Source organism: Dromaius novaehollandiae, chromosome 7, assembly GCF_036370855.1.
Source record: "Dromaius novaehollandiae isolate bDroNov1 chromosome 7, bDroNov1.hap1, whole genome shotgun sequence".
In the NCBI taxonomy this organism is placed as follows: domain Eukaryota; kingdom Metazoa; phylum Chordata; class Aves; order Casuariiformes; family Dromaiidae; genus Dromaius; species Dromaius novaehollandiae.
This window is the reverse complement of record NC_088104.1, coordinates 28,368,392-28,389,566: the sequence shown is the minus strand read 5'-3', so window position 1 is coordinate 28,389,566 and position 21,175 is coordinate 28,368,392. Positions and strand designations below refer to the sequence as shown.

The 21,175-nt window shown below is 48.8% G+C and overlaps 1 protein-coding gene across 2 annotated transcripts; it reads left to right on the top strand.

The window, feature by feature from the left end:
- The first annotated feature begins 17,588 nt into the window (after positions 1 to 17,588).
- On the top strand, positions 17,589 to 20,619 carry NEUROD1 (neuronal differentiation 1). Of its 2 annotated transcripts, none has more exons than XM_064515037.1 (2): positions 17,589 to 17,664; positions 18,308 to 20,619. In XM_064515037.1, the coding sequence occupies exon 2, from the start codon at positions 18,320 to 18,322 to the stop codon at positions 19,406 to 19,408; it is 1,089 nt and encodes a 362-aa protein (XP_064371107.1). In that variant the 5' UTR covers positions 17,589 to 17,664; positions 18,308 to 18,319; the 3' UTR covers positions 19,409 to 20,619. The 2 variants fall into 2 exon arrangements, with proteins under 2 accessions (XP_064371107.1, XP_064371108.1); XM_064515038.1 differs by having other exon boundaries at positions 17,597 to 17,664; positions 18,311 to 20,619.
- Positions 20,620 to 21,175: the final 556 nt, after the last annotated feature.

The following is a 21,175-nucleotide window of genomic DNA, read 5'->3' as shown; positions in this document are numbered from 1 at the left end:
TATTTCTCCAAAAGCACATTTCGTTATGCTTCTTCACCTACCTTCTTCGATGTATGTTCACTACATTTTGTCAGAAAGAGCTTTGTTTCTTTTGAGCCTGTAACCTGATCATTTTCCAGCAAGCCTGTAACAGCAGACCTGCTCTAGCTCATGCTTACCATGTGTGAACTGTAACTTCTTTGGGTCTTTAATTTTAATACTAATTAAGCAACCAAATAATAAATTAGATTTAAAAGGAAATCTTTGGGGAGGAAAGAACAGATTCAATTTAATTACAATGATGTATCTTGATTATTTTCTGTATTAGTACTAAGAATCTGCACTTAAACAAGTGATCTTTGTCCTAATAATTAATATCATTTGTCCCTACAGGTTATTTCCTGCCTGAAACTAAAGGCTGTTGTTTTGTGAAGGTGGAAGGCTGAGCCAGTAGATGTGGGAATAGAGCAATGCTATTCATCATACCACTGTCTCCCTCCCACACAGGAATGCACCAAATGCTCCACAGGAAGAAGCTGCTGTTGATCAAACACGGATCATCTGCAATATCTATTTTAATGCCAAGAGTATCTTTAAGGAATCTTTTGGGGAAAAGCCAGTGGGCACGCCAGGTTTCCGGGGAGGTCAGGGAAAAAACTGGAAAGTCACAAAGCAAATCAGCAGAGCAGGACATCTGAGCAGGCCCCTCTTGTCTGCTATAGTTCCTCCGAAACCCGTGAACTTCCCAGGTGAGCCCCGGGAGATGCTGGGAAAACAAAGGGTGCCTGTTCCCGGGCTGCGAGGCCGGGATTTCTGGTGTATTAGAGTGGAACACCCAACGCCTGGGTGCCTCAGCTCTCTGTTGTCTTTGCTTCGGCAAAGACACCGTGTAGGAGAAGCTTATGAAAAAACACACAAAGGCATCTGAGGTATTCCCATAAGGCCTACACTGGTATTTAAGACAAGGTCAAGCAAACCACTATCTGTCTGTGTTCTCGCCTGGAAGACGATGGACTTGGTAAGCAAGATCTTAAGATCCCTTCCAGAGCTTCAGCTCCTTGTTGTTGTATTATAATTACCACGCAGTGCTTGTACTTGAACTGTTTCACTGAAATGATGCTTACACATTTTGCGAGGAAATGCACACAAGCAGATTTATCATTATTATCATCCTGGTTATTGTTATCGTTAATTTAAGAACTAAGGAAAAATGGATCGTGGTTCTTCAGGACTCTGAATACCATCTCTCTCAGGGTCCTCAAAGGGAACAGGGCATTTTCTGCACTATTCCCTGGCCCAAGCAGTGTCTGCAAATGAAGGCAGTGGACAAACCAACCACAGCAGAGAAACGGCTGCAGGAAAATACGAACCTATTAACTACAGCACCACCAAGTGTCAGCTTTGAAAATACCGCGTATAGGGAAAATACTGAATTTCCACAGGAAATGCTAGAGACAACATTTTTTAAAAAGCTTTTCAGCATCTAAAGAAATAAAAATAGTTTTATTTTAAGAGATGTCAAAAAGATCTGCCAACACCTGGAGCCTGTAAGCCTTGCGCCAAGTGGCAAGATATGTTACGTTGTGTCAAGATAATATAAGCACTGGCAGAAAAGAATATCTAAATCAAACTAACAAGGGAATACTTTAAATAGGAATTTGGATTTAAAACTTCTCAAAGTTTTTAAGAGGTTCATATTTGTTAAATACTCATCAGATGCCAAACACTGTGATGTTTACAAGAGTCACAGCTTTCAGCACTAATGCGGATTTACTCCACATTACTATGACTGGCACAGCATGTGGCAACCCCTGAACGATGCTATTTCATAGAAAATCTTTCTCTTACTGTAGGTGTGTCGGAATCTTGCACACACAGCTCCCTTCTCTTATTAGAGGGCTCCATTGCTTTGGGGCCTTGAGGATCCTGCTCCCTGGCCAGATGCCGACACCTCTGGAGGTTTCCTCAGGGCCGTGGGGCAGGTAAAAGAGACATGAGGGTCGGCTCCTGCCAGCAGCCCCAGGACAGTTGGGTTCATGCTCCTGCCTTGTCAGTGTCTGTTTGGACCTGCATAGCTATGGCTTCACCACCTTGTTCTTCCAGGTGAAGGACAAAGAGAGGACAATTGATGGCTTTCTTCATTTCCAAGCAGGGTGAGATTCTCAGTCCCTCGCTGTTAGTGTTAGCATTTACCTGTAGGTGCCCTTTACGCTCTAAACAAGACAAGTCAAAGAAGTGTCCTTTGGTCTTCAATGTAAATGAAGCGATACAGCACTTCCAGGTAAAACAAAGAAACCTGCATGATCATGCTATTTTTTTTAACAACAAAGCACTAATTAATTATTATTCAATGATTTTCACAATCAGATTTGTCTTGTTTAGCATATATGACAGCCAAACTTGGCTGTTCACGTCGGCCCCGGTAGCTGCGCTCCCCCCGGCCGAGGATGGCTTCCTCAGCGGAGCTGGGAGAAGAGCGAGCTCTATGTTACCATGGCTTCCAGCTCCCGCGGTAACTCGGTCTGGAGCTCGTGCAGCTGTCTCTGTCCTGCGCAGCACTGTACGGCGTGAGCATGTCCTTGGGCTTCTAATTAATTATGTCACTTTTGGAAATGGGACATAGGCTCCCAAGTCGTTTGCACAAGTTTGAAAATGTTACTGCAACTAATATGTAAAGCCAGAGCTCCCAGCTGTGGGAAGGCGAGCACTGAGGACAAAGCCGTGTTTGACTCGCCCCTTCTCAGGGTGCTCTGACCGGGGGAGGATGAGCTTCAGACATAGCCTGTGCTTTATTAGGGCCTCCATTCCATGAAGATCCGTGGGAGCATGGAAATCAGGAGGCACCTGCTGGCCCCTGTGTGTGTGTTTTTTAGATATGGATTCCCACTCCTGTTTCTAGATAAAGATTTAGGTATGGATGTGTCTTCTGGCTTCGTGACTGCTGATTTTGTTCTTGTGGTTGTGGTGGGAGAAGTTCTTTTTCCCTTTATTCATGATGTTTTACACTATAAAAAATCAATAAATACATAAAATCCAATCTCACAATCACATAAAACCCAATCTCACACATACTCACTCCCTCCTCCAATTAATCCTAGTTCTTTTGGTGATTTATAAACACCATGATCCCATAGCAAAGCCCATAATCACATGACTTCTCCTGCCTCCTCCTTCTCCTGTAGCCTTCACAAAAGCATGGCAGCACTACTCCTACCCCAAAATTAAGAATAAGGCGTTCATATTCATAACACTAGCCCTCAAATGATCTCACAAGTCTTTGCCGAATACATCATGAAAGATACCTCAGTAAACCTTGCTTTCCTAAATACCATTCTAGTCCACTTAACCCTGCTTAGCCTTAGCCTTCAAGAAAGCTTCAGACTCCCTACAATTCCGGTAGATTAAGAACAAGACATTCAAATTTAGCCTTCAACTTACCTCAGAGTATCTTACAGAATAGAGGGGGAAACGTGGTTGTTAGTATCTCCTGTAACGCTAGTCCTACCTGTAACCTTAACTGTAACCCCATAAGAGGGAGCACAAGGCTTGCCTGGAAATTAAGCATAAGGCATTCAGATCTCTTCATATGGGCCTTCAGATCACTCTAAGACCTTATAAAATACAGGAAAAACATTTCTCTGTGGACCTTATGTTCTCAGCTCTAATCTTAACCCTTACCCTAAATCTAACCCTAAAGAAAATTGTAAAGAAATAGTTCTAAAGAAAGGCTCCTGGAGCATTAAGAATAAGACATTCAACTCCTTTCCTATCAGCATACAGTTTACCTCTGAAACAAACACAGCAAGAAACATTTCTCCAAATGTAGCCCTAACTCTACCCTTCAGGAAAGTTAAAAACATCAGCATAGCCCCCAAAAAGCAGACAAAAACTTTCAAATCACTTCCTACTTGACTGTCTTGGAGGACCTCTTAAATCACCACAGGAAATTGCTTCTGGGATCTGATTTTTCTATAACTGAATCATAACCCTGACCTGAACTCAGCCCTTAAGAGGGGCTTAGCCCTTACCTGCGCAATTGCCCAGGTAGTCCGAATAAGGTAATGAGATTTCTCCAGACCTTTCCTTTACCTCAGGGAGCCTTACCACATATAGCAGAAAAGATGCCTCCACAAAATTTACTTTTCCAAGCTCTAAACTGAACCCTAACCACACACCCACAGGAGCTTAAACACCCACAGCTTCTCCAAGCTTAACAAGGAGACATTCATGTACCACCAGACCCATCTTCAGTCTCATGGCTTTCCAGAACACAGCAGAAAACCTGCTTCTTCAACACTTATTTTCCCAGACCCCAAACTAAATCTTAACCTCAACCCCACCTCCAGGTTTATGAAACTGCAAATTTTACAAACAAAGCATTTCTCCAGGCCACTTCTCTGCTTATCTCTGAGACACTTGCTAAATGCAGAAGGAAATCAAGTCTGCCCCAAGCCCTACTTTCCACGCTGGACTTATGCTCAGCATTCAAGAAGGTTTAAAACTGTCTCAAAACCAGATACTCCAATTTCTTCTTAATGCCCTGCAGATTATATCCATGGGCTTTGCAAAACACAGTACAGCATTTTCCCCTGCCAGTGAAAGGCTGTGATATTTCTCAAGAAAAGGGAAAGAATTTCTGAAGTGTCCAAACTATGTTTATAAAATGACCGATCTCCCTTCCCATTTTCACAGGTTTTGAAATGTCCTCAGCAGACCCTGGCTCAGTCTGATTTCTGGGAGGGATTTTTTAGCTGCCCTGAAGATGGAGCCACTCACTTGGCTATATCCTGTCCTATAGCCACACTATTCACTTGCATGTCAGGAATCCCTAGGATTTTCTGGCATAGTCACGATCATTTAAAGGGATACAATAACTAACAGCTAGGGGTCAAAAATTTATGTTCAGTGGAATTACCTAAATCCTAATGCAATTGTTTAATGTTGGCTTAATACTTTATAGTAATTAGTTGTGGTGCACAAAGTGCAAAAGGTTGACAGCGATAAATTTACAGCCTGAAAATTTCACTGCTGTTTTGGAGGCAGTAGCAGAAATGTGCCCCAAACAGACGGAAAGCAGCAGATGAATAATTCTGAAAGTATCATCATCGGTTGATACTGATCTGAAAAAGGAAGGTAAATTCAGCACGAGAAACATGAACCAATTCAATTCTCGCATGATGACAGCAGAGAAACAAAGTGTGATATTAAAATGTGAGCAAAACAGCCCAGATTAGCCTAAAAAATATATTGGGATTGATTTTTCAAGCTGTATGCTGTGTGAGCTACGAGATGTTAAAGTTGTTTACTGAGTTAAAAATTCAGATGTAACATTAAAACCACATGCAAAAATAATCTAAGAAATCACTTGAAAGATGAAAGATAAAAGCATAATTGTATTTCGTCAAGGTAAATCGGAATTAACACCATTTAAACAAAGCCAGAAGAAAACTGGAAAAACAGGCTTCTTGAGTGCAGAGAAAAACTCAAACAGGAATAGGTAATGTGTAAGAGATGAATCACAGCTGGACCAGCTGGAGAACTGTGGTTAGAGTAATTAACATCAGCACTTGCTGATACTGGTTAGTAGGCCTATACCATCACATATCCAAAACCAAAACCTGATCAGAGATGCATCAAAAGGCAAGAAATGAAACTTCACGAAGCTTAAGTGCAATTTGGATGAGGATGAAATCATTTCCATCAGTTTTTATGACAAGCTACAGCGATTGGAGAGGAAGAGATATACAACAATTTTCCAGTTTGTAATCTTTACATTTGCTATAATAACTATCATTTGCTAGCAGAATACCAAATACCTTTATTTCTTCTCGTCTCTCTCTAATTGCTACTGATTCCAAAGGATGTTATACCCCTCCAGTTGTCATTAAATCAGTAGGAATCTTTCTGAAATCACCACTTAGCATTTTAAGACAGGAATCTGCTTTACTGAAATTTAGCATAAAGCCAAAAAATCATTTTTAATATTTACTAGATATGGCTTCAAATAGCAAAAATTTTCATGTCACTATCAAATCCTTTTATTTTGCACTGAAATTTCAAAAATGTGTTTCCATGTGATGTTGGAGAATTGCATTTTTTCAGCCACAAGTACAGCTATATTCAAAGTGACTTGATCATCCCGTCAGAAAACTCCAATGAATAGTAATTCCCAATATATTCTTTCTTATACATGAGCTTTTGGGGTTTGTGTTTGAAAGAAACTCTGCAATGTTGTAATTTGATAAAAGAACTTGCTTGAGAAAATGGCAATGTGCATGTAGGTAATAGACAAACTGAAAAGAAGACACCATTCACTCGGTATGGCGGTTCGTTGTTTTATGTTCACAGGCTCCAAGCCAGTTTATGAAGTTGAGTTTTCCTCTCTCTAGGGCCTATCTACAGGACAGATTCTTTCAGTGCCATCTTCTGGTAGGCACGCTCATCAGGAGGATCGTCTAACTGAAGCTGATGCACAGGTGAGAAGATGAAATGTCAACACAGATATTCATTTGTGGCAAATTATAAAACAGAGTGACACAATGTAATGGCAGATTTTTTTTCTGTGTATGGTTTGTACCATTTATACCAGGACTGAGTTCAGGTACACTAGTATCAGTAATAACATGAGCCATAAAACAGCCTCTCCAGGCATCAAATTGCTTGTCCGTGATAGGCAAATTCCTTCTCTTACCCATAAATCCTACTAGCAATGGAAACTCCGTATTTACATGGCATTTTGCAGAACAAATTCATAATTTTGGAACTGTCAAATTCTGTTTGACTTCACATACTATTTGTCTGTTCTTACCTAGAACAATCAGGAAGCATATTAATGGGTTGTTTTTTTTCCTGAGGTTGTATTTAAGTTCATAAGTATTATTTGCTGATTTATAGCATTCATTTTTCAACCTACTAGTGTTTCCCTGCAGTAACTGAGCCTTCAAATAACATTTTAGACTACCTCTAATTTTCTCTTTATAATACTGAAAATGATAAGGTACTGGTTTCTGATGGAGCTTTCTTGGGAAATAGAGTAATATATAAATAATGAAAGATAATACTAGCAATATGCATATGTATTATTATCTTTCATTATATATACATATGCATATAAATAGATGAATTTATTTATAAACAAATAAATGCACACAGAAGGGGGCATTGCTTTCATTTTGTATGATGTTTGAGAAAAATTTTCATTCGAACAAATGTAAATGTGAAAATAGATTTTTAAGGGAGCTAGCTTGCTTATTTTCACCATCTAATAAATATTTGATGTATTAAGTACACAATTAAAGGACTTCACCATCTCCTCTGCCAGAGAAACCAGACAATTTTTGCAAAGGAGAAAAAAGAAGGAAGTGAGAGAGTGCCTCTTCCACCGTATCATTTTCTGACTTCCCAGGAGCCCCTCCATGCCATCTGGGAGCACGTAGGCTCTGAGATGAGCTGAGGTGGAGAGAAAGAGATAGTTGCGCTCTCGGTTATTAACGCTCCAAACCAGAGCTGAGAGTCCGTAAACAGAGTCCTGCTCCGGTATATGGACAGCACAGTCCTCCTGGACAGCAAACTCAGGGGACCGTTCAGGAGACACTCGCGTGGCTGCCGTCAGCCTGGATGCCCACGAGGACTCGAGGCAGAGCAAACTGCTGGTTCGGTTCCCCGCGTGCAGCACCGAGCGGAGATCGCCATGGCAGGCTGTGCCCAGGCGACCGCAGAGCACCGTGGTATCGCTCTGCACGTTTTAATTGTGCAAGGCAACTGGTGCCTGGTAGAAGTCAGAGACAGTCTTCATCTTCCCTAATTTATCTGGAAAGTCGATTGGGAATGCAGTAGTTAAATGAGCACAGAAATGGCTTTAAGTTACCTCGTCTCACCCTCCCCCAGCCCTCCCACTCATCTGCTTAGTCCTGCACTCATCTCCATCCATCTCTCCACCGCAGCTGTACTATGCCTAGGTGAACTTCTGTACAGGTGCTTGATTTCTTTTCTACTGTCTGTATGAAGAAAAATATTTGATCAAATCCATTTGTTCATCTCGCCTCACATTCTAACGCTCCTGTTTCATTGGAGGCTTTTTCAGTCCTTTGTAAACAATTTCAAAACATGCTCAAGAATATTTTCTCCAATTTGCATCTTAATGAGAAGTAATAAAGATGTGTTTCATTGCAGTCAACTAGAAGCTAAGCAGAAAGAAAAAGCCAAGATGAAGTTCTTCGTGATGGACATACAGCTTACCCAACAATGCCGCACATTTAAAGAAAAGAAGCTTTTTTCCTGCTTGCATAAAGGACTCATAGGAAATAGTAAATTTTGTAGTCAAATAAATGTTAGCGTTAAGGTTGCTAGAATCAGGCCTCTGACCATAATTGTATCAGTTAAGCATAAAATGGTTCAAAGTGTTGGTCACACGTTGGAAATAGGACTTAGTTGCAGAGATGCAAAAAGCTCTGTCATCAGTGATGGATCCTGACCACAGGCTTCTCTGAGTCTAATATTAACTCTTGCACATTTCTTTCTAAATATCACTTGTGAATCTTTTTACAGAAACCCCTCTAAGCTAGCATGAAAGATCACCTGTTTTGTCTGGTGAGGAAGATGCTACTAGACATTTTCTTCCCCACAGAACTTGCTAGTTTGGTTTCTGGCTGAAATGATGCTGTTACCCACATGGATGGAGGCTATCATCTTCTCAAACCAAAAGCTTAGGTCTAAGCAGCCTTGTGCTCTCCATCCTTCAGACTGAGCTAGCACAGGTGACACGCAATGGTGAACTTGGAGTGAGAAGGAAATACTCTGCAGATAGGCAGTGCAATGGGCAGGGCAACGTGGGTTTAAGCCATCCAGTGAGCCTTCAGCCTCACTGAAGCCGTTTTAAGGAACGTCTGTCCAGAGATCCAAATTAGGACAGGAAGGAATTGCCTTCTGCCACTGGCTGATTTATACACAGGTAAAAACAAGGAAAAGGATAGAATAATGTAAATATAATAACATAATGTTCCCATAGTGGATCAGACCAAAAATTCATCTAGCATGCTAATCGTGTTTCCAGAAGGTCCATACTGGATACCTTAGCAAAGGGAAGAAAATAGTTGAAATGATACAGTGCCGCAAGACACGAAGACTCAACACAGAAACTCACTGCAGCAGTAAAGGGGGGGCTTCCTCCCGCTCCCTTTTCCCACCTCTCCCTTTTTTCTTCTGCTCCCCGCTGCACATTTGTGCCAGTTACCTTGCACTTGTGAGGGCATTTGTGAGATCTCCTGTGAGCTGATGTAACTCAGGCAGTGACGAGGAATTTTCTGTAGTTTTACTGAGCTGGATCCCACAAGCACCAGAGCTGGCCCGTGAGGCGGAGCGAATTGCGCAGACAAGAGCAAAGGAAAGGGAGGAACAGAAAAGCAGGCAGAGGGAATAAGCCTTCCCTCTTTCAGCAGCAGTAAACCATTAAATTTATCTGGATGCACATGAAAAGGCAGCAAAAGCTGAGTCTTTATCTGTTTCAAAAACTCCATGAGATAATGCCCAACTTCTTGCTCTGTAGGCTTGTGAGCTAGAAGTTGTGGAAGCAATCACACTAGTCTTACTGGGATGTCTTGCATGTTTCAGATTAAGCAGGTGTCTACACTGGCACATTCGGGCTTGTTTTTTCAGAAGGAAGGTCCTAATCAACAAATGGAAATACAGCAGTGCTGCCTATGGGCAGCCAGACCTGCGCTGCAGCACTTTGGCTTTGATTCATAGCTCTTACACAGACTTGCTCAAACTAGCTAGTGAACGACCTGCCCCAAATTTTCAGCAAATAATTTCAAATCATGTAGGTCCAAGAAATTTGTATATACTTGTGGATATATAGTGGAGGAAATGGTCTATAAATTACCTATGAACTTGATTATGTTTCTGACGCTAACTGATATTGTGAAGACACTCTAATTAAATCGGGTTTTTTTCCTTTTCAAGCACGATTTATTGAAGAAATACAATTTCTCAGAGCTAGAGATTCTTGATATTATGAACCTTGAACCTTGCTGTAGTTTTAAAAAAAGAGCTGATAGTTGCTTTTGAATTCTGGAGGGAATAATCTAGGCTTTTCTTTTAAAATGGGATTTCCCCTCTAAACGAAAATCAGTATGTACAACTTCAAGTTCTAACTTCATTTCAGAAGGAAAATACAGACGTCCTATGGTTTTGAGGTTTTCTGCATTGTCAAAAAGACTTGATCAAACATCACAGCATGACATGCCAGGATAAATTTATAGAAATGCAAAAATCATAGATTAGTGCTCTAATGCTTCGGACATTGTGAAATACTCTGAAAGCCATCTGAAGAGTTATCAGATGAGAATTCTCCACCCTCACTAGAAGGGCAGGTTTAACACCCACTTTCAGCAGTGACTACGAGCTACAGAACAGTGGGGAGTAAGGTTATTTGTGTGTTCCCCTACAAGTGAACATAAACAAGTGGATGCTACAGCAAATTGACAATAGACTACTAACAAAGGGCCAGATGCTCTTTTCCCCTAACAAGGATGAAGAGAGACAAAATGAGTAAATATTTGTATTATCATAGTGGCATGTAACTGGAGCTTGGTTGCGGAGGAAACACAGTGGTTTACCAGCGTGCTCCTCCTCTCTTGGGAATCCACATAAGCCGAGCAAAGGTGCATCAGTGAGAAAAAAATTCTGACAGAAGGACAAAGGCAGAGCAGCCCCACGGCTCTTCAGGGCACAGCTTTTCTCTGGGCTTATGAGGATGATTCAGAAGAGCAATGCTGTCCTGTGCCTGGATCACCACAGATGACCATGAAAGAAATACTTGGGCATGTGAGAGAAGAGTTGATGTGCATCGCACACATATCCAGGGTCTCATGACTTTTTTGTCTTCTAGAGCCTTTGGCTAAAGCTCTGCATCCAGGACCCCTCCATGCAAGAAGACTCCAGCAGCAACATCCTTATCTATTGCTTCACTAGCTGTTCATGCTATGACTCTGCTGATGCCAGCCTCCCTCCAAAGGGCACCTTCTTAGTCTATTGCATTTCCCAGCTTGTCTGTCCTTGTCCCACAATTACTTAAAGTCAACAGCCATCAATCTCCATGCCTTGGGCACCTGAACAAGGCTTGCAATCCTCAGGTGCCAGGCCCCTTATATCTTCCTGACTGAAAGATCACAGAAAGTTATTTTTGCACAAGAATTTACAACAAAATATTTTGTATTTCAGTTTTCTTTATGACCCTTATGGGCACTTGCTCTTGAGGCTCCTTGGAATGAAATCACAGTCTACATTGCATCTATGTTGCGCTTGATCTCAGTCCTACAGCTTTAATTTGTACAGAGCTCATTCCAGCAATGTTAAGATTGCCCCCGATCAGTGGGAGGCGATCAAGCTGTGCTCTCTGCAGGAACCGAGAGTGGAACAAAGCTGGCAAGATGTCATCTCTTCCCTGCGTCTTTGGAATAGAAGACGACTGACAAAAACAAAGCTATGAAAGAATGAAAAGGACCCACACATCAGGAATGACATGGAAATGCATTGCATGAAAATGGGTTGTAATTGCAACAGAAAGAAGAGACTCGAAGAAAAGATAGCATAAGAATCTTTTAACGACAGGAAGTAGGAGAGGAAGAGAGGGGTGCTGAAGACAGGCTACCAAATGACCTCATGGGGGTACTTCCTCCATTTCGAAACTGCTATTGCATTAAGGAGTTTGCACCAAGGACAATACTGACTTCAGCATGGATTCCTTTGCAGGCTTCTCTAGGGGGAGCAATGCAAACTCCTCCAGTGCCCCCTCTACTCTCTCGAACGTGCCATACGGCGTTACCGCAAAGCCAATCAGCCTCCTCTACCATGCGGGAGATGCCACACACCAGGCGTGGCAGAAATTTAAATCAGGGCCACTGGACTTTTGCCTTTGGTAAAATCTGTCAGAAAAGATGTTATCTGATGCTTGTCTTATCTTTTGTGGATAAGAAGTTGAGATACCACCTCGATACAGGAAGAAAGAGCACATTGTGTATCCAACGTGTCGGTGAAAGCATACGCAGAGCTGGGACAGTTAACTTTTTGTAACTGCTTGAAAGCATTTTCCTTCATACATGTCTGCACCCTGAAGCATCTCTGAAAAGCAAGACGTGACAATATACATTTGTGAAAGTTTCCTACCCTACTGTGAAATGCTAATGGCCATTAGGGCTGGTGAGGTAGGGGGTGGTGACAGCGAAGGTAGAGGAAGGCTACCAATCAAATTGTGGTACTGTATGTAATGAACAATATCCTCATATACAATTACACTGCTTGGCAAGAGTTTAATTTGATGAGTTTGGTTCTAAAAATGTAGGGATTATACTGTGCTGTGATGGGAAAATGACTCTCCATCATGCCCAGCTCACTGTGAAACAAAAGCACACACCCAGGTGTGAACTGTCTGAGAGGTAAAAACAAAGCCGCATTATGTAATAAGATTTAATGATTATTTGAATCTCTTTTTCCATTCCACTGGATCTCTGATTTAACCTTCCTTGTTTTGTTCTCAAGATATTGCTAAAATAAGTAACCATCTTTTGAAGTTAATTGGGATCTTTTTTAGTTTAAGAGTACTTTGACTTTTGCTTTATCTCTTTAAGAAGGTAACACTAAGAGAAGCAATATTTTTGCTAAGAATTTAGCAAAATGTTCAGATAACATGTCTATAGGGAATGAACTCACAAGCTATTATGTATTCAGTCTGCGGTTCAACCATTATTTTCTCGCAGAGGAAAACAAAACCTTTTAAAGCCACCACTAAGGAGATTTCTATTTCGAGAATATGCAATAACTCATATTGAGACAAGATTTTAATCTCAGCGAAGCTTTGGATAATCTGCTGGCACCTGTGTTTGCTGCTCTTCCACTCCATTGCATCCTTTAGATCGAGGGCCAAAGGCCGGCGCGCGCAGGTTTGTTCGTGACAGTGGTCCTGCTTACACGAGTGAGATTCTTGGCAGGAGCAAGGCAGAGATTTTTCAGGATTTGCTCCTGAAAATGTCACCTATGAGGAAACAACACCAGTGTCGGTTTCTTTTATATCCCATTGGAACCTCTTACTCTTTTTCCAAGTACTGCACTAGCAGATGTTATGTCTTCTGCTATGTATTGTGTGATGCCGACTTGCTTGAGGAAAAGGTGGCCTTGGTTACAAACAGGGAGCACCGTATACGCGTGTGACGTATAGACAATACTGTCCTAGTGAAACAGATGGAAAGTTATTGTCTGGGATGGTTTTTGAAAGAATGGGGGAGATTTTTCTGCGGTCATGTCAGCCTGTGTGTACTCTGGAAAGAGATTGACGGTGGTTTCATGATGTAAACAAGTGGGAGCATTTTCGGCAATATGTAGATACCGTTATTGATACTGTGGAGTCTTGTTTCTGTTGAGGCCTCTGGACCCGAGTGAAACACGAACACGAATTAACAAGTGTCATGCTTGTAAGAGTTCAATCTCTGCAGCTTCAAGGAAGGAGAAAGGAAGAGAAAAGAAAGCGTTTTTATGTGTTATCTTTGGGCAACACAGTAAGTGGTGCTGTAAAAGGAATTCACACAGATGGGCATAGGAAGGAAAGGAAGAAAAGTCTCCATCTGATATATCTTAAATAGGTTTCATAGCCTTAAAAACTGAGCAGTATTCATGTGAAAGGGTTAAAATAACACCAGGTTTCATCTAATTCTTTGATTCTGTGATTCATGCTTCACATTTTAAGGTCTACACCCTGTGAAGAATAGTGCATTATTAAGGAAAGGAAAGAGGCTTGCCAGGGACAGAAGGTAATTTCCCGTAGCAGGTGCATACAGCAGGTGGTACACAGTGTACCTGCAACGAAAAGGTAGATTTAGTCTAAGATTTTATTTAATATGGAAAACTTATTGCAGCCTGAGCCACTACTGGGGACGTGCCAAAAATCGTGTCTGCAGCATGATTTATTACGTGAAAATACCACCGAACTAATCAGTGGAGTTACTAATTAATACAAATCTGCATTTTTGCATAAGCAATTAGTGCAAGGAGAGTGCAATGAAAGAGGAAGTTTGAGTCATTTAATCTCAGTGTCTATTCAAGCGGAAAGACCCACTAGGGCAAGGCACCAGGATCTACATTTGGGTTTTCTTTTTTCCTTTTGATTAGTTAAAGAACTAAAAGGTCAAATTATCAATATTTAATTCAAATGGAAATGCATTTGTTAAAGAGGAAAGAAAACACTTTATTTAAACAAGGTGGGACTCTGGGGGTAAATGCCTGGATCAAAAATAATTAGATTTTCCAGTTACAACAGCATCTAAATCCCGTCTGATAAGAATCCTTTTTCCTAATAACAGAGCTGGTTTGACACCAGTACCAAAGACTGCTGATGTTATTTAAACCCTCGCTCAGGCAGTAGCCGGCCTACCAATACAATTTAGACATTTGTTTTTAATGGTACGTACTTCTGTGATTTGGGGTTTTTTTAATCAATTTGAATGATATTTTAAATCTATTGTGATTTCATAATTGTGCGTACTTGACTAAAAGAGTCATTTAGAAAGCTGATAATTAAACCTTGGTGGCGATGTATTTTCCATTAACTAAATAGAAGTTTACATTTATAGAATTAAAACAACAGCATTCATCTAACGGAGGAGAGCTCTATAAAATTAATACACTGAGTCGTACCGGGGAAAAGACGTGGCAGAAAAGGCACCTTAATCGTGCCGCCGGGTCCGAGCCCAGCTGCACACGCGTCCCGGGGGGGGCCGGTGCGGGGCGGCGGTGCCGGCGCCGAATCGCCGGGGCGGGGGCGGGGGCCGGGGCCGGGGCGAGGCGGACCCCGACGGCGGTGCGGTGCGGTGCGGTGCGGTGCGGTGCGGTGCGGTGCGCGGAGCCGAGCCCGGCGGGGCAGCGCCGAGGTCTCCCGGTTTTCGGCGGAGGCTCCGGCTTTGTGTGGGCGCCTCGCTGGGCAGGGGGAGAGCAGAGGCCGCTGGCGAGCCGGAGGGACCAGCCGCGGCGGGTGCCGAGGCGGTAAATCACCCGCTAAATTAAAAGCGCGGCTTCGCCTCTCCGCTGGCTCCAGGCGGTGCGGGGAGGCATCCTTCCTCCGCCGCTCTCGCAGGTGCAATAGGAATCAATTATCTTAATTAAGATAATGCCGCAAACCCAGGAGATTTCCTCGGGAGCGGATTTCGCGCTCCGGACAGCCGTGAGGCGCTGCCGCAGCGCTTCCCCGCGCGGCCGGGCCCCGCTCGCCCCCCGCGCCCCGTCCGGGGGGGCCCCGGGAGCGGCCCGCGGAGCGGCTCGTGGGGGCGCGTGCGGGGCCCGTGCCGCGCCGCGGGGGGACCGGGAGGGCGGCGAGGGAGAGGGGAGGGGGAGAGAAAAAAAGAGACAAGAAAAAGAGACAAGAAAAAGAGAAAAGAAAGATCTAAAGGAAAATGAGAAGCCAAATGAGGGGCCAGATGGAGAAGGAGGAGTCTGTAGGTCGGGGGAAAAAGAGACGCTGAGAGCGATCAAACGCAGAGGCCGGGAGAGCGGGAGGGAGAGGGGCAAGGTGGGAACCCGGCGCCGCGGAGAGAAGCGGCGCCGCGCAGGGGCCGGAGCGGGCCGAGGGGCCGGCAGGAGCGGGCCGAGGGGGCGGCTCGGCTCGGCTCGGCTCGGCGCCCCGGGCGCCTCGGCTGCGCGCAGCCCCGACGGGCCGCTCCGAGGAGCCGCTCGTAGCTGCCGGCGCGGCTCCTGCTCGTGCTCCCGCGGCCGCGCGTGCCTCCGCGCCCCAGCTCACCAGGCGGCACAGCCCCCGCGGGCTTCGAGCCCGTCTGCCGGTCTGTCTGTCTCTGAGCGACTCGGTGACTATTTTGTTTTCGAGGAACGAGCACGCTCGCAGGGACGCGAGCGCCCCGAAGCCTTCCCGGCTCCTCCCGCAGCTTTTGTCCTCCGGTGCCTGCGCACCCGCACGCCCCGCCGCACGGCTGGTCGCGGCCGCCTTACCGCCCGCACCGAGCCGCAAACTCTCCCAGCCCCGTCGCCCTCCAGCGCGCCCAGCGCCCGGCTCCCCGCGGCGGGGCTCCCGGGCCGCCCGACGGGGCGCGGGGCTGCTCCCGGGCCGCAGGCGGGCGGCTCGCCTCGGCGCCGCGGAAGGCGCTCGCTGGGGCGCGGGCGGCGGCGGTTTTCCCGCGGGTGCGGGGACCCGGGCCGGGCGCAGCCGGAGAGCGGCTCCAGCCAGGGGCGCGTCCGGTCCGCGCTGGCTCCGTCAGCCGCGGTGACAACAGCCGGTGCTGCCGCCGGCGCTCGGCATCGCGCGCGGTTCACACTCGCGGAACGGTTAGCTTGGAAGCGACGAGACAAAACGTACGTGGCTGGGCTGCGCATTTGGTGGCAGACCGGGCGAACCTCCCCCCAGTCACCTTGGTCTCCCTGTGAGCCTGAGGGCTATGTAGGTCACCAACATGACAGCGACATTTCAAAAAATAACACGACCTGGAAATAGAGCTTTCAAACGTGTCTCTGTAGGGCAGAATTGCCGGTTTCACATTTAAAACCTCTTGACTCCGAACCAAAGGATTTCTTTTTTTCCTTTTAGCCATTAAGTCCCCGGGTAATAGGTACCGGTAATGAAGCTTCGCATGTTCCCATGCAAGCCGGGGTACTTCCTCGTTAAAAAGCATCTCCGTTAAATTTGGCAACGCTTGCAAACTCTGGCGACCCGTTTAAAGACTTTAAAGCGGTTGCTCGTAAGCGGGCTTTAAAAATCGGCGTTAGCGATAGTTTGGGTCTTTTCACCGCCACCAAAAGCCGGCAGAGCAAACGGTGTTTCCCCCCAACGACAGGGCTGTCGAAGCCGGCTCGCGGCCCCGGCCAGGCACGTCGGAGCCGCACCGCCCTGCGCCTGCCCCGGAGCGCGGCTTGCGCCCGAGCCTCGCGGCGCGGCCGGCCGGGGCGCGGGGGGAGGAGCGCGGAGCCCCGCGCCCGCTTTCACTCGCCGTTTCGCCCGCGCACGGGCGCAGCGGCCCCCACGAAGCGCGCGAACGAGAAGGCTCCCGCAGCCCGCGGGGCTCCCGGCTCGCCGCCCCCGCCGCTCCGAAGAGCGCCTTTTCCTTTTTTCCCTTGTTTTTTCCCCTCGCGGGAGCCCTCTCCTCGCCGCACGGCGCCGGGGCGCGGGGCGAGGGGAGGCGGCGGCCGGGCGCCCCGCCCCGCCCCACTCCGCGCCGCCCCCCGCGGAACAATGGGGACAATGCGGCACCCGACGGCGCGCGGCGGGCGCGGGCCGGCGGGGCCCGGGCGGCGACAGATGGCGGCGCCCGGCGGGCCACAAAGGGCGGCGCGCGGCCGCATACAAATGGGGGCGTCACGTGGGCGCCGCCGCCGCCGCCGCCTGACGCGCGCGGCCAGATGGCGCGTGCCGGGCCGGCCGCGGGGGCGGGGCGGGGCGCGGCGCGCGGGGCGGGGCGCGGGGCGGGCGCAGGCGCGCTGGGCGGCGAGCGCGCGGCCCCGCCGCCCCCGCCCCCCGCGCGGCCCCGCCGCCCCCCGCCCCCCGCGCGGCCCCGGCGCGCGCCGCCCGCCCCGCTATAAAACGCGGGCGCGCAGCGCTGCGCCCCGAGAAACACGCGCGACGCCCTGGCGCGGGGAGCGCTCCGCGGCGGCGGGGGTATGAGCGCGGCACCGCGCGGGAGGCACTGAGACGCCGAGGTAACGGCAGCGCCGCGGCCGCGGGTCCCGGGGGCCGCCGCGACGTGCGCGCCGGGAGGCGGGAGCGCAGCCCGCGGGGCTGTTTCCGTGCGTGTGTGCGCGCACCTCCACGCGTGTGCTCCTGTGGGGGTGTGCGCCCGTCCGTGCACCTTGCACCTTCTGCGCCCTGCCTGGCCGTCCGCATCGTTTCCTCCCTGCTGCGCACCTTGCGCCGGCGGCGACCCGCGGAGAGGTCCCGGGCGCTTCCCCGGCGGGGCGGGGGAGGGGGCGCCCGTCCGCAGCGGCGCTGCCCGGAGGGGCAGAAGCCGCGGCCGCTGCCGCACCTGTTACCGCGCCGCCGGCGGGGAAGCGGCCGTGCCCGGGCGCGGCGCGACACGCGCTTTGGACAGCGCTCCGCGGGCTCGGCCGCGTCCCCGCCGCTCCCTGCCGCACGCGTAATCCGCTTATACTCCCGCGCATATCGGCGGTTGCATAACGGCGTTGGAGCGTCTGTCAGCTTAACTGTGAGGCCGGACGGCGGGGCCGGCTACACGCTCGGGGCGGCCCCGGGGCCTCCCTCGGGGCGGCGGGCGGGCGGGCGGGTGGTGCCTGCGCGGGGCGCAGCGGCGGCCGCTGACCTGGCCCCTCTCTGTCCCCTCGGCAGCAGCCTCTCACCATGACCAAGTCGTACAGCGAGAGCGGGCTGATGGGCGAGCCCCAGCCGCAGGGGCCCCCGAGCTGGGCGGACGAGTGCCTCAGCTCGCAGGACGAGGAGCACGAGGCGGACAAGAAGGAGGAGGACCTCGAGGGTCTGCACGCCGAGGCCGAGGAGGACTCGCTGCGGAACGGCGAGGAGGAGGACGAAGAGGACGACCTGGACGAGGAGGAGGAGGAAGAGGAGGAGGAGGACGACGACGACCAGAAGCCCAAACGGCGGGGTCCCAAGAAGAAGAAGATGACCAAGGCGCGCATGGAGCGGTTCAAGCTGCGGCGCATGAAGGCCAACGCGCGGGAGCGCAACCGCATGCACGGCCTGAACGCCGCCCTGGACAACCTGCGCAAGGTGGTGCCCTGCTACTCCAAGACGCAGAAGCTGTCCAAGATCGAGACGCTGCGCCTGGCCAAGAACTACATCTGGGCGCTCTCCGAGATCCTGCGCTCCGGCAAGAGCCCCGACCTGGTCTCCTTCGTGCAGACGCTCTGCAAGGGCTTGTCGCAGCCCACCACCAACCTGGTGGCCGGCTGCCTGCAGCTCAACCCGCGGACCTTCCTGCCCGAGCAGAGCCCCGACGCGCCGCCCCCGCTGCCGCCGCCCGGCGCCCCCTTCGCCGCGCACCCCTACCCCTACCAGTCGCCGGGGCTGCCCAGCCCGCCCTACGGCACCATGGACAGCTCCCACCTCTTCCACGCCAAGGCGCCGCCCGCCTTCGGCGCCGCCCTCGAGCCCTTCTTCGAGGGCGGCCTCGAGTGCGGCAGCCCCGCCTTCGACGGCCCGCTCAGCCCGCCGCTCAGCGTCAGCGGCAACTTCGCCTTCAAGCACGAGCCCGCCGCCGACTTCGACAAGGGCTTCGCCTTCAGCGTGCACTACCCCGCCGCCGCCCTGGCCGCCGCGCCCGCGCACGCGCCCGTCTTCGCCGCCGGCGCCGCGCGCTGCGAGCTGCCCGTCGAGGGGCTGCTGCCCTACGAGGGCGCCCCGCACCCGCACCCGCACCCGCACGCCGAGCGCGGCCTCGGCGCCCCGCTGCACGCCATCTTCCACGACTGAGCCCCGCCGGCCGAGGCGGCCCTGCCGTCGCCGCTGCCTTCGGGGGGCCCCGCCGCGGCGCCCCCCCCCCCCCCTCCGCGGTCCTTGCCGTCGGTCTGCCGCAGGGGCGCTCGGAGCGCGCCAATCTTCTGATCGGGATAACAAAAAATCACGAGCAATAATTAGGATCTATGCAATTTTTAAACTCGCGATGGGCCAATTACAAAATATATATGAAATCTATATTTTTCAACCAACGTTTTACTACTTGTTACCTTTCCCGTGCTGAATTATTTTGTTGTGATTTTGTACAGAATTTTTAATGACTTTTTATAATGTGAATTTCCTATTTTAAACCATGCAGCTTCATCAATTTTTATACATATTGGAAAGGTAGAATTATATCTAATTTATACAAAATAATTTAACTAATTTAAACCAGCAGAAAAGTGCTTAGAAAAGTTATGTTGCCTTAGCACTTGGTTCCTTTCAAATAGTTAGAAAAATGCACAATCCGGGCAATTTCTTTCCCATGAAAGTCTTGTTTTTTTCCTCTCTCTCTCTTGTTTTTTTTTCTTTCTTTTCCCCTACAACAAGAACCAGATCCCTAGGTCTTGAGAAGATATAAGAACGAGAGACTTATTTTCTATTAAAACATATCAGTTCAACACATTACTTGCACAAACTTGTATATAAATATTATAAGCAAATGCCAACGCCCTTTTTAAATCAAAAGCTGCTTGACTATCACATACAATTTGCACTGTTTCTTTTTAGTCTTTGAACCCCTTTGCATTCCGTGATTTTTTTGAAGAGAACTTGAAGATATTAATGTTTCCAGACGATATAAATGCATGATTTTATACATATTCACACAATCCGTGGTTGTCATATACTCATATTATAAATCGGAGCCTAAAACTAATCAGGTTGTTAAAGTTGGGCTATATACCTATTGTAGTCGATTAGTACGGTAGCTTAAAACAAATTCAAACCATTTAATCCGTAATTAGAACAATAGCTATTGCATGTACAATGCAGTCCAGAATAAGTGCTGTTTGAAATGTAATGCTGGTTCAACTGGAATCAATCTGTACTGTAATTTTGTTTGTAATCCTGTATGTTATGATGTAATGCACACTGGGATTTTAGAAAACATCTATCCTTTTGCAACAACATAGTATTGAACATTTGGTCGAATGTTGCATTTCTCCTTAAATGTGATTTTTTTTCTTAGTGTAAGTAATTCCTATGGGATTATTGTTTTATTCGGATAGCTCATGAAAGGTGCAACACTTATTATTTGTAGAATAAAATTTGGACTAAAAAAAAGGGGGAAGCGGATTCCTTGCTCGCCTCGGGGTGCGTGAGGGGGTCTTTGCCCCTTCGCGCGCAGCGGACCTCGCGCGTTGCGCTGCCGGGCGAGGAGAGCGGGAGCCGGAGCGCAGCTCCCCTGCCAGCTGCGGAAGCCGCCGCCGAGATTTCCCGTCGGTTGCGGGCTGGGACCTCAGCAGCGCTGCGCGACCCGTTGGATCCTCCGCATCCCCCAAACTCGCCGGGCCTCCGCGACCACGCGGAGGGTGCGCGCCGCCCGGTATCGGCCCTCGCGCCGCCGCCGCCGCCGCTTCCTTCCGCGCCAGGCAGCGGCGGCTGCAGGAGGGCGCTGCGCGGCTGCGCGTCCCCGGGCGCGCGGCGTCGGGGCTGGCGCGGGGCGGCTCCGCGCCCGCGGGGCTGTGCGGGGCGGCCGGGCTGGCGCGCCTTCCCCCGCGGGGCGGGCAGCGCTCTCGG

Excerpts from the sequence above, each read along its gene's own strand:
- NEUROD1 (XM_064515037.1), top strand. The coding sequence starts at position 18,320 with ATGACCAAGTCGTACAGCGAGAGCGGGCTGATGGGCGAGCCCCAGCCG.